This window comes from Stegostoma tigrinum, unplaced genomic scaffold (assembly GCF_030684315.1).
Source record: "Stegostoma tigrinum isolate sSteTig4 unplaced genomic scaffold, sSteTig4.hap1 scaffold_61, whole genome shotgun sequence".
NCBI lineage: Eukaryota > Metazoa > Chordata > Chondrichthyes > Orectolobiformes > Stegostomatidae > Stegostoma > Stegostoma tigrinum.
Genome location: NW_026728547.1, coordinates 1,781,526 through 1,794,773, shown reverse-complemented (window position 1 = coordinate 1,794,773; position 13,248 = coordinate 1,781,526). Strand labels below are relative to the sequence as shown.

Sequence of the window (13,248 nt, the reverse complement as noted above, 5' to 3'; positions counted from 1 at the left end):
AAGGAATCCGGGAAAACACAAAGGCATTTTACACTTACGTGAGGAATAAGAGAATGGTCAAAGAAAGAGTAGGGCCGATCAGGGATAGCATAGGGAACTTGTGTGTGGAGCCTGAGGAGGTAGGGGAAGCCCTAAATGAGTTTTTTGCTTCTGTCTTTACGAAAGAAACCAACTTTGTAGTGAATGAAACCTTTGAAGAGCAGGTGTGCATGCTGGAATGGATAGAGATAGAGGAAGCTGATGTGCTGAAAATTTTGTCAAACATTAGGATTGACAAGTCGCCAGGCCCGGATCAGATTTGTCCTCGGCTGCTTTGGGAAGCGAGAAATGCAATTGCTTCGCCACTTGCGAAGATCTTTGCATCCTCGCTCTCCACTGGAGTCGTACCTGAGGACTGGAGAGAGGCAAATGTAATTCCTCTCTTCAAGAAAGGAAATAGGGAAATCCCCGGCAATTATAGACCGGTAAGTCTCATGTCTGTCGTCTGCAAGGTGTTAGAAAGGATTCTGAGGGATAAGATTTATGACCATCTGGAAGAGCATGGCTTGATCAAATACAGTCAACACGGCTTTGTGAGGGGTAGGTCATGCCTTACAAACCTTATCGAGTTTTTTGAGGATGTGACTAGAAAGGTTGATGAGGGTCGAGCTGTGGATGTGGTGTATATGGACTTCAGTAAGGCATTTGATAAGGTTCCCCATGGAAGGCTCATTCAGAAGGTCAGGAGGAATGGGATACAGGGGAACTTAGCTGCTTGGATACAGAATTGGCTGGCCAACAGAAGACAGCGAGTGGTAGTAGAAGGAAAATATTCTGCCTGGAAGTCAGTGGTGAGTGGGGTTCCACAGGGCTCTGTCCTTGGGCCTCTACTGTTTGTAATTTTTATTAATGACTTGGACGAGGGAATTGAAGGATGGGTCAGCAAGTTTGCAGACGACACAAACGTCGGAGGTGTCGTTGACAGTGCAGAGGGCTGTTGTAGGCTGCAGCGGGACATTGACAGGATGCAGAGATGGGCTGAGAGGTGGCAGATGGAGTTCAACCTGGATAAATGCGAGGTGATGCATTTTGGAAGGTCGAATTTGAAAGCTGAGTACAGGATTAAGGATAGGATTCTTGGCAGCGTGGAGGAACAGAGGGATCTTGGTGTGCAGATACATAGATCCCTTAAAATGGCCACCCAAGTGGACAGGGTTGTTAAGAAAGCATATGGTGTTTTGGCTTTCATTAACAGGGGGATTGAGTTTAAGAGTCGTGAGATCTTGTTGCAGCTCTATAAAACTTTGGTTAGACCGCACTTGGAATACTGCGTCCAGTTCTGGGCACCCTATTATAGGAAAGATGTGGATGCTTTGGAGAGGGTTCAGAGGAGGTTTACCAGGATGCTGCCTGGACTGGAGGGCTTATCTTATGAAGAGAGGTTGACTGAGCTCGGTCTCTTTTCATTGGAGAAAAGGAGGAGGAGAGGTGACCTAATTGAGGTATACAAGATAATGAGAGGCATGGATAGAGTTGATAGCCAGAGACTATTTCCCAGGGCAGAAATGGCTAGCACGAGGGGTCATAGTTTTAAGCTGGTTGGTGGAAAGTATAGAGGGGATGTCAGAGGCAGGTTCTTTACGCAGAGAGTTGTGAGAGCATGGAATGCGTTGCCAGCAGCAGTTGTGGAAGCAAGGTCATTGGGTACATTTAAGAGACTGCTGGACATGCATATGGTCACAGAAATTTGAGGGTGCATACATGAGGATCAATGGTCGGCACAACATTGTGGGCTGAAGGGCCTGTTCTGTGCTGTACTGTTCTATGTTCTATGTTCTATCATTTCTTATTCCTCTCCTCATCTCATCTCTCTCACATACGCTCTCTCGATCTCTCCTCTCCCTATTCTCCCCCAACACTTCACTCAGGCACAAACAGAAGTTCACAGTCACACTATGTTGCACATGCATATCCTATCCCTCATGCACAAACATACTATCCACACACACTGACCACGGACAGACACACGCGGGCAGACACACACGGACAGACACACACACACAGAGTCACGTTCTCACTCATTCATACTCCATACTGTCATACAATCATGCATGGTCTTGCACACATTCCGTGGCACACTTGCATGCCCTGTTCGCACGATCTTTTGCCAATGTTCATACACTCAACTACACACAGACACACACACACAAAACTCTCCCTCACACACTTGGGGTTACAAATTCACTTGCTCTCAAGCTCACTCGCTCTCACAGACACTCTCACTGCCTCATGCATGCTGTTACACTCGCTTTTGTGCTGACTCTCGTTTACACGCTCTTGAGCACAGTCACTGGCGCACACATTCTGTCCTGCGCACACTCACACTTTCGTGCACTGTCTTTGCACTCTTGAACACAACCATATGTTCACCTCTCTCTTGCACACAGTCAATTTGATTAGAGTATTCATTGTTACATATGCCTAGGTACAGTGAAAAGTTCTGTGATGCATGCAGTATAGACAGATCATACCATACAAGGTGCATTAGTGAAATGGAACATAATGACAGCAACAGAGAAGATGCACAGAGAGCAAGATCAAAATTAGATTTAAAATTTTAAGAGTTCTATTCAGATGTCCAATAACAGTGGTGAAGAAGCTTTTCTGGGATCTGTTCACACATGAATACAAAGTTTTTGACACCTTCCCTTCAGAAAAGGGTAGAAGAGAGTGTAATTGGCGGGTGAGAAAGACCTTTGATTATTTCAGTTGCTTTCCCGAGGCAGCAGGAAGTATAGGTGGAATGAATGAGTGGAAGGCTGATTTGCATGATGCACTGTGCTGTGTTCATGACTGTGGAGTCTGTTGTTTTCTTAGGAAGAACAGTTGCCAAACCATGCTATGATATGCATCCAGATAGGATGCTTTCTCTGGTACATCAATGAAAGTTGCCCTTTATATTTGAATTGCCTTAGCCTCCTGGGAAGTAGAGACATTGGTGTGCTTTTTTGCCCATTGCGACGATCTGGGTAGACCAGATTTTTCACAGTCATTGATGTGACTCCATTATGGCGTGTTAACCAGATCAACAATGTCATTAAAAATATCCTGAAGGAGGAGGACTGTAAGACGCAGCTCGATGTACACTTTGGTAAGATGAGTGATGAGGTCTTGCATCAAGTGTTCCGAGAGCTAGGCAGTGGATTAAATAGCAGAACCTCTAAAGTTGCAATCTCTGGATTATTCCTGGTGCCACATGCTGAGAAGGCAAGAAAAAGGGGAAGAAAACAGATGAATGCTTGGCTCAAGTGTTTGTGTTTGGGGAGGGATTTAGACACATGGATCTGAAGGACAATTTGTGGGGATGGTATATCCTCTGCAAGTTGGCTGGTCTGCAGCTGAAGCAGAAAGGAACCAAAATCCTTGCACAAGGGTTTGCTAATGTGGTGAGGAATTTAAGCTGTCGGCCTCCAAGCAGTGGGCAATTGAAGAGCAGGTAATTCACTGAGGGGTGAGAAAATAATAATATAAAGATTATATTAGGGGATTTCAACTGCACAACATTAATTGAGATAACATAAAAGTTTGACTTGGGAAATAATTCTTTAAATACATTTGAGAGATTATTTAACATCACCATGTAGACGAGCTTGTAAGGGACGGTGCAATGCTGGACCTACTTCTGGGACACAAAGGCAGTGTTCAAGGTGACAGTGGCTAAGTGCTTTAGTGATAGTGACCATGACAACAGACTTTTCAACGTGGGAGAGGAGATCTGTTTAAAAAAAAATGTTTTTGGTTTGGGGTAAGGCATATTTGACTGAAACAAGGCAGGATCTGGGTGTAATATTTTGGGAAGTTAGTTGAGGGCGAATCTACAGCAGAAAAGGAACTGGGAGAGTCAAGGCCAGCTATGTTCCGTTTTGGGTGAAATTTATGATCAACAAGCCTGGAGAACCCTGGATCTTGAGGAATGTTCAGGACATGGTTATGACAAGTGCAAAGGGAGCAAATGAATGGATGACTAGTGACGTATAAAAATGAAGTGTGAAGAAACGGTGGTGGCCAAGATTGGAAAGAATATCAAGATATTCTGCAGGCATATCAAGCAGGAGAATAACCAGGGAAAGAGTAGGGCCAATTAGAAACCGGGGTGTACGAAGGGTGATGGGGCAATCTGTGTTCAGAACTGAAGAGCATCGATACAGTCGACAAGTACCTCCCATCTGTCCTCCCTTCAAGGAGGAGCATTGATGTCTATAAAGCAGGAAGATGCAGTGTGAAATTGAAATTATTGGCTGGTTTAAAAGTGAACAAATCCCCACGCCCATATGAGTTGTTTCCAAGACTGCTGTGGGAGAAGAGAAAGAAAATCTCTTCAGAGATAGTAGGAACTGCAGATGCTGGATAATCTGAAGAAACAAGGTGTAGAGCTGGATGAGTGCAGCAGGCCAAGCAGCATTAGAGGAACAGGACGGCTGATGTTTGGAATCTGGACCCTTCTTCAGAAATGGGGCAGGGGAAGGGATTCTGAAATAAATATGGAGAGAGGGGGAGGCGGATTGAAGATGGATAGCTGAGAAGATAGTTCGAGAGGAGACAGACAGTTCGAAGCGGCGAGGATGAAACCAGTGAAGATGAGTGCTGGTGGGGGGTTAGAACATAGAACGATACAGCGCAGAACAGGCCCTTCGGGCTTTGTTGTTGCACAGACCAGTGAACTAATATAAGCCCACCCCGCTACACCAGCCCATCAGCACTCATCTGCTTACCCAAGGACTGTTTAAATGCCCCGAATGTGGCTGAGTGAACCACATTGGCCGGCAGGGCGATCCACGCCCTTACCACTCTGAGTAAAGAACCTGCCTCTGACATCTGTCTCAAATCTATTATCCCTGAATGTGAAGCTGTGCCCCTTTGTACAAGCTGAAGTCATCATCCTCGGAAAAAGACTCCCACTGCCCACCCGATCTAATCCACTGATCATCTTGTATGTCTCTATTAAATCCCCTCTTAACCTTCTTCTCTCCAATGAGAACAGACCCAAGTCCCTCAGCCTTTCTTCATAAGACCTTCACTCCAGACCAGGCAACATCCTGGTAAATCTCCTCTGAACCTTTTCCAATGCTTCCACATCCTTCCTGTAATGGGGCGACCTGAACTGCACGCAGTATTTCAAGTAAGGCCGCACTAGCTACATCTTTTAATATACTAGCACAGAGTACATCAGGTCCCAGATACCTATCGACCTTTAACCCCATTAGTTTCCCGAGCACCTTTTCTCTGGTGATATTTCTTGTCTGCTTTTTGCTCTTTGTTCACTAAATATTTTTGAGATGGTATTTGTGCCTTTTGCTGTGAAGACTGACATAAAGTATTTATTTGTCTCATTTGCCATTTCCTGATTCCCCATTATTATTTTTGCAGCCTCCATTCTTTAAGGGATCTGCATTCACTTTGACCTCTTCCTTCCTTTTCATTTGTTTAAATAAGCTCTTATTGTCGGTTTCTTTTCTATTTCTCGGCTTTGAAATCTTTCCTTATTTCTGGTTTCCCACTAACCTTGGGCACTGACTGTTGAATTGGCAGAACATTGGAGAGAATGCTGAGGATATGGAAGTTTTGGTCTGGTGAATAGTACTCGACATGGTGCTGTTGCCCCCACTCCTGCTCAGGTGTCTCCCAGTTGAAATGCCAAATGGGACCCTGCCCATGCTCTTCACAGCTGCCCTGCAGCATTAAATGGCTGGAGGCAGGACATGGGGCGCCCTCTTGGATGGAAGTTCTACCTTGTAGAACTCCTGGCCACTTAGAGCCCAGAAGAGTCTGAAGTTGCTGATGGCTGGATGGCAGGTCCCGGACTAGAGGTGCGGAGTGGTCGAGGGTTGTTCGGGGTTGTTGAAACGTTGGATGAGAGTTTAAGGGCGTGAAGTGCCTTGGATCAGGCCAAGGGGCCTGTGGATGAGGATCCCCTACCAACTCAGTTTTTCGAGGCTGGATTGTGCATGTAAAGCTCACTGCCTTCCTGATTGACATCTATCTCCTTCCGCAATAGAGGAGATCCCTGAAATTGCCATCAATTAGTCTCAGGAGGTCAAAGGATAGGCAGGGTGCTTGACAGTTCCCCAGAACTTCCACACATGTACACACAGTGCCCTCCAGATTTTATGTGTTTCTTCCCACCTTCGTATCTGTGGGATGGGGCTTTATAATGTAGCTCATGCAGTGCTAAAACAAAGAAGTTATCCTGAACCTTGAAATAGGACTGGAATGATACACCCAAATCTGGGACTAAACTTCAAGAGTAATAATTTTGGTAATATTGAGTAATAATGATGAAATTTACCCAACCTGTTTTAGGATTGTGACATTTTATCAACAAATTTAGCTAACGCTATTTTCATTGGAGTACAGGGGATTAATAAGTAGTTAATGGAGACATAAAGGATTATGATTGGTTGGGATAAGATAAACGTGGAGAGGCTGTGTTCCCATGGCTGGTGGATGATGTTACAAGGAGAAGGGAATGCATTCATGTTTTGGGGAAAAGATGTAGGGCGATGTCGAGGGGAATTTTTTTCAAGCAGTGAAGGTTCATGGGCCAGGATCTCTCTGCCTGTGAAAGGGTTAGAAGCCGAGAAAATCAACGATTTCACTCAGATGAATGCATATCTCTGGGAGCTTCATTCCTCATATTGCCATTAGATTTTATTTATGGAGGTTCTGTTGTATTTGGAGTGGTTCGATTGGCATTCCATGTTTTGACCATGTTTGCCAGATTTTGTTGGCATCATGTGAACTAAAATTGAATTGATACTTGTTTAACTACTAATTGTTTTTGGTAGACGCTGTAGAACATACCATGTGTATGACAAAAGAGCAAAATTATAAGAGAAATCTAGTTCAAAACCGAGGTAACAGAGCGCCTTTTTAAAATGAACAAGAATGTGTGATTAACACACTTCATAGCTGCAACCTAGTGTGATTTAAATGAATGCTGATTACCAGCAGTGAAATAGGGGTTGTAAGATCCACTATTTGAAACGAGTAAAGAGCCAATTAGTTTGTACTTTGGATTTGGATGTAGTGAGAATGCACGTCGGTTGAAAGAGATGGATGTTTTAGTTTAAATTGTACTGAGTCCTGCTTCATAAATATAAAGGAGGGCTTCATAACATACAAAGCTACTGTTCCTCCACCATTGTTCTGCAGAAATTACTGAACCAAACGACAGAATATGACCAGCATCATAAGACCATAAGACATAGGAGTGGAAGTGAGGCCATTCGGCCCATCAAGTCCACTCTGCCATTTAAATCATGGCTGATGGGCATTTCAACACCACTTCCCTGCATTCTCCCCCTAGCCCTTGATTCCTTTTGGGATCAAGAATTTGTCGATCTCTGCCTGGAAGGCATCCAACGTCCTGGCCTCCACTGCAATCTGCGGCAATGAATTCACAAGCCCACCACTCTGGCTGAAGACGTGTCGTCTCATTTCAGTTTTAAATTTACCCCCTCTAATTTTAAGGCTGTGCCCACGGGTCCTAGTCTCCCCGCCTAACGGAAACAACTTCCTAGTGTCCACCCCTTCTAAACCATACATTATCACTGACGGTTCCCTAGTTAGATTTGACATCGTGCATTTGAGAAGGAAATGGCCTGTTTCCTTCATTCCAGAGTACTTTTGTGAATCATTGTATTTATTTCTAGGCCAAATACAGGAATTAATTTTATTTGATAGCTCAATAAGTTAAAACTGTAATCAAAGTTAGTTTTCTTCCTCCTTTGTAGTGGATCTGTTGGAGTTGCACACAGCGCAACGCGTCTTTGATCAACACAAATTGACACAAACCGAGCAACTTCTGAATGTGACTGAAGTAATCAACTGTTTAACGTCCATTTATGATGTTTTGGAACAAAACCACAAGGACTTGGTCAATGTGCCACTCTGTGTCGACATGTGTCTGAACTGGCTGCTGAACGTATTTGATACGTATGTATGATTTACACTTTAATGTAGTATGTTTAGATTCTCCTAAGGTGCATTTAAACTGCATCCGACGGATTGGATTTTGATATGTATATGATCCGTTCAGTGAATATGAAGATTGTCGACTGATTAAAATCAATCCTGGTATTGTTGACATAAGGTTTCAGTATGTTCTAATTTCATTTCACTTAAACAGATAAAGTAGTTGAAAGTTTTAGCGATTTTTGTTTTAAATCGTAAAATTGAAACTGATATACTTTGGAATCCATTTGGTCAGATCTGTACAGGATCATGTAGACATCTCGACACTCTGATTGTAATGCTCTTCACGGTGACAAATGTTAGTGCTGGAGAAAGACGTGTATAAAGTACACAATATGAACATCATCCAGTTAATGTCAAGGAATAAACGGCCAGATGTAGAATAAATTTTTATGTGACACTCAATCTCGTAGAGTCATACAGCATAGAAACACCGTGTCTATGCCTCCCAACATACACCAAGCTGCACTAATCTCGTTTATCTGCACTTGTTCCACAGCCTACTTGACCGAGCATTTTAAATGCTCATCCCAGATGCTTTTTAAATGTTGAGAATACATGCCTCAACTACCCTTTCAGGCAGCGTGCTCCATACGTCTACCACTTTTTAGATGAAAAAGCTTTTCCTCAGACTTCCTCCAAAGCATTTAATCCTCACCGTAAACTTGTGCCATCTGGTCTTAGACACATGTGCCATGGAGAAAGGATTCTCACAATGTATTCTGCCCGTGCCTGTCATAATTTTCTTTGCCTCAATCAGATCCCAACCCCAACCTCAGCCTCCTCTGCTCCAAGGAAAACAAACCCAGCATACCAGTCTATCTCATAACTGAGACTTTTTAACCTAGCCAGTATCTTGAAGAGCATTAACTGTGCCATTGTGGTATTTTCCAGACTAATTGTCGTTCAGCTTATCTCAGTCAGATTGTTTAGTAAACTCCATTTAGGAATAATGTTATGCACTTCACTTGGAAATGTATTAGGACTGTGACAGTATATTGGGGAATCCTTGCAAGCGGAGAGAATTTTATTTTCTTTCAGTCCAGGCTGGATACAATTCTAGGACTTGGCAATGGACGTCCAGGGTTAAACTTTCGGTGTCCTCCTATCCACCCCAATCACCTTGAATTTACCATGAATATAAAATTGAGCTTTGTCTGCATGAGATGTGTTCCAATATTAAATTGTTATTGCGACTGTCAATTTTGACGTTCTTCATTAGGTGCGTACCCTTCATATTGATAGCAGCTCAAGCTGCTTCAGGATGTCAAAACCAAAATGTTGCCTTTTCCAGGGAAATTGTAGATATTGAGCTGAAATTCTCGCTAGGGAGCACTGAACGACATGCACTATTTCCCAGTACCACCTCATTAGTACTTATTCCCTTTTTCTACCTGCCAGACAGAAACTGGATGCTCCGAATTAACAACATGAAATTCTGAGTGGGTGTGTGGTGCTTCCACATTGCTCAATGCTCCTCTGCACCTCCAACTTGGGCACTAGTCCGCAGCATCTGCAGCCACACCCATCAGGATCACCCCATGTCCACAGTTTTGACATGTGACATGTTCCAGCCTCAGCACATCATGGCACATCACAGATCTGCTTTCAGTACTCTTCTGTACTTCATTGCTGCATTCTGGATTGCAGCAGCCCCCCTCATTGCAGTGCTACTGCCAGGGCACTTTTGGATGCAGGGACAGGCACCCATTCGTGTATTGGGCCACGTTACACATCAGGACACCTTGCTTGAGCTCTCAACTCTCATTGTGTCCCTGCATGAATGCTAACAGCTCCTCTGCCTTGTCTTCATTTGCCTTGTCTTCTTAAGGTTTGCCCCTCCGCCACATCTAACAGACTCATAACGCTACTATGTTGATTAACTTTTTAGCATCGAGACCAAGCCAGACAGCTTGTCATGCTTGTTAGCAGTCATCAATCAAAGGAGTGGATGTGTTGCCGTTCAGCACCGTGATATGTTGATCTCACACCTGCAGTCTGTGCCAGCTGCAGAAGCACAGAAGGCATTGCATTGTCTCCAACCACATGGTCATGCTTCAGGTTCCGAGGGGAATGGTCTCCAGTCAAGCGAGGCACTTTCAGGCAGCAGATCTAGGTAACTCCAGGGCATTGTCTGATATCACTCGAGGGGCTTGGATGCAATCAGTTGGCTGCTCAGAATGACCATGGTCAGGACACTGTCGTCATAGGTTGTGAGAAGTCAAACATTAGACACCTCACTACCTGTGTTAGCTCTTTCTGCCCTACTGTGGGCTGTTTTTCCTGGAATGAAACAAAGGGAGGAATTGAGTGAGATGAAATGAGCTGGTGCATTTGTTAGTGCTCATGTATGTTTGGGAAGGGAGGTGAGGTCTCCTGGGTGAGAGCAAGAGGCACAGAGAACATACAGGAATAATAGCCTTGGGGCCTCAAGTAGACGAGAGCAAGCGAAGACAGACATTGAATGCTTTGGTGAGAATGGTATTACATGAGCTGTGCTGAAGGGTGGTGCAGAATTAGAGAGAGTGTGAATGTGAGGTAGCACAGACCAGGATCCTCTTCCATTGGAGCAGAGGTCACTGATCCTGCAGCACTGCTGTATGGTTCTTTTGGTGGTTGAGACTGCATTGACACTGGACAGCCTCAGATGAGTCTGGCGGAATATTGTGTTGTGGCCTCCTGTGCTTGTGCTTGGGAAAGAGGACAGTCCTCCACTGCACCAATCCATCCACCAGGACCTCCAGGTCCCTAACTGTAAATAAGGTGCTAATTTCCCCTTTCCTGCCCTGTCTGGGACAATTGCTATGAACTGTACAAGGCAGTTCTGGATTCTGGGTATTTTACTGGTTCACAATAGCCTTTAAACATGGCACTAGTGCCAGTAATACCGGGATGTTTCAGTGGTGGCAAACACGTGCAGTTACGATGAGTGTAGAACTAACTAGCGTCGGCTGAGGGAGGCACTACAGGAGCATTGTTGCTAGTTATTGAATATGTTTGCAACAACAGAGTGGGAAAATTTGTTAGGTCTTTTGGAGAGATACTGTCCTTGCAGTGCAATAAAAATAACACTGAACTAACATTCCAGTGTTTTCGACCTTCAGATTTCAGAACAGATTTAGACCATTCAGCCCATTGAGTGGGATCTGTCATTCTCAACCTCCTGTGTCCTCACTAAGCAAGAACATATCTATCTATGCCTGAAATCAACTCTGACTTGGCCTCCACAGCTTTCTGCATCAATGAGTTCCACAGATTCACAACTTTCTGACTGAAGAAATTCCTCCTCACCTCCATCCTGAAAGGTGGTCCCTTTGACTCTGAGGCTGTGCCCTCAGGTCCTGGTCTCTCCTACTCGTGGAAACATCATCTCCATGTCCACTCTATCCAGTCCTGACTGACCTTCAGTGTGACCCCCTTCGTCCTTCTCAACTCCATCGAGTACAGACCCAGAGTTCTCAGCCACTCCTCACGTGACAGTGCCTTCATCCCCAGGATTATGTTTGAGAACCTCCTCTAGACCCTGACAAAGGCCAGCACATCCATCTTTAGATAGATGGCCAAAAACTGCTCTTAATATTCCAAATGCAAGATAACCAGAGCCTTACACAGCCTCAGCAATACATCTCTGCTCTTATATTTTTGCCGTCTTGAAATGAATGCTGATATTGCATTTGCCTTCCCAACTGCCAACTGAACCTGCATGTTAAAAGAATCCTGAACTGGGGCATCTTTGTGGTTCAGATTTCTGAAGCCTTTCCCCATTTAGAAAATAGTCTATGCCTGTACTTGCCCATCTCTACAGACTCTCTGTGACCTCCCCACTTCCTCAACACTACTTGCCTCTCCACCTATCGAAATGTCATCTGCAGACTTAGCAACAACGCCCTGTGGACAACAATACCATCAGTTCCTTTGTCGAGATTGCTAATGTATAACGTGAATGGCTGTAGTCTGATCTCTGATGAGTGCGGAACTCCTGTAGTTGCTGGCTGCCATCCTGAAAAAGACCCTTTTATTGCCACTCTCTGCATTCTGCCAGTTAGCCGATCCTCTGTCCATGCCAGTACCTACTCCCGAACACCATAAGCTCATTTTTTATTTTGAAGACTCCTGTGTGTCACCTTGTCAAAGGCTTTCTGGAATTCCAAATAGATAAAGTTCAATGGCTCTCTTTGGTTTTGACTCACTGGTTACATTCCCAAAGAATCTAACAGAGACCTTCCCTTGACAAAGTTGTGTTTTCTCAGCCCAATTTACCATGTATTTCCAAGTATTGCCATGTACTTCCAAGCATTGTCCGGTCTCATCCTTAATAATAGACTCTGAAATCTGACCCAATGACCAGCACCAGGCTAACAGGTCTGTAATTTCTCATCTTTTGCCTCCCTCCATTTTAAACAGGGGTGTTATATTTGCCATTTTGCACTCCTTTGGGACCCACCCTGACTCCAGTAATTCCTGAAAGATCACCAATGGTCTTCTCACTTATCTCCTTCAGAACTCTGGGGGACAGTCCATCTGGTCCATGTAATTTACCATCTTCTCTGAATTATAGAATTCCTACAGAGCGGAAAGAGGCCATTGGGTCTGCACCACCTCCGCAAAGAACATCCCACCAAGACCCAGCCCTGTACTGTTTCCCGGCAAGCTCACATTTGCCACGGCTGATCCACCTTGCCTGCACATCTTTGGACTGTGGATGGAAATCAGAGCACCTGGCGGAGACACATGCAGACATGGAGAGAATGTGCAAATTCCACACAGACCCTTCAGCTTCCCCTGTACCTTCTCCTTAGTGATGGCCACTGCACTCACTTCTGCTTCAGACTCCCTTAAAGCTCTACTACTGGTGCCTTCCAACCTCAAGACTGATGCAAAATACTTGTTCAGTTCCTCTGCCATTTCTTTGTTCCCCAACACTACTTATTTGGCCCCTCTTGAAATTTTCTTTGCATTTTCAGGGGTGTTTACAATAACAATATCTACTTTATAGTGTTGACAAATGGATTGTTTAGATCATCACAGAAACAATAAGCAAAATTCGTCAGTATTCTCATTTAACAATTATATATATTAATATCACAGTCAATGCATTTCCATCAGGTAAGCGCGTAGCTGGAACTTTCTAACCCGGCAGTTTTCACTTTTCTGTTCTTAACAAGAATACCTATTTATTACAACAGCATAGATTCTAGCTACAGACAGATATTTACAAACATTGGACATATATCT

The 13,248-nt window shown here is 44.2% G+C and overlaps 1 protein-coding gene across 9 annotated transcripts in view; it reads left to right on the top strand.

The window, feature by feature from the left end:
- Window positions 1-13,248, top strand: part of LOC132209000 (utrophin-like) — a 123,894-nt gene that overhangs the window by 72,956 nt on the left and 37,690 nt on the right. For all 9 annotated transcript variants that reach the window (XR_009445066.1, XM_059644231.1, XM_059644232.1 and 6 more), the window contains one exon: window positions 7,773-7,974. Coding sequence is in view for 2 of the 9 variants with exons in the window: in XM_059644234.1 (XP_059500217.1) it covers window positions 7,773-7,974 (202 nt within the window). In the remaining 7 variants the exon portion in view is untranslated. The remainder of the gene's footprint in view (window positions 1-7,772; window positions 7,975-13,248) is intronic.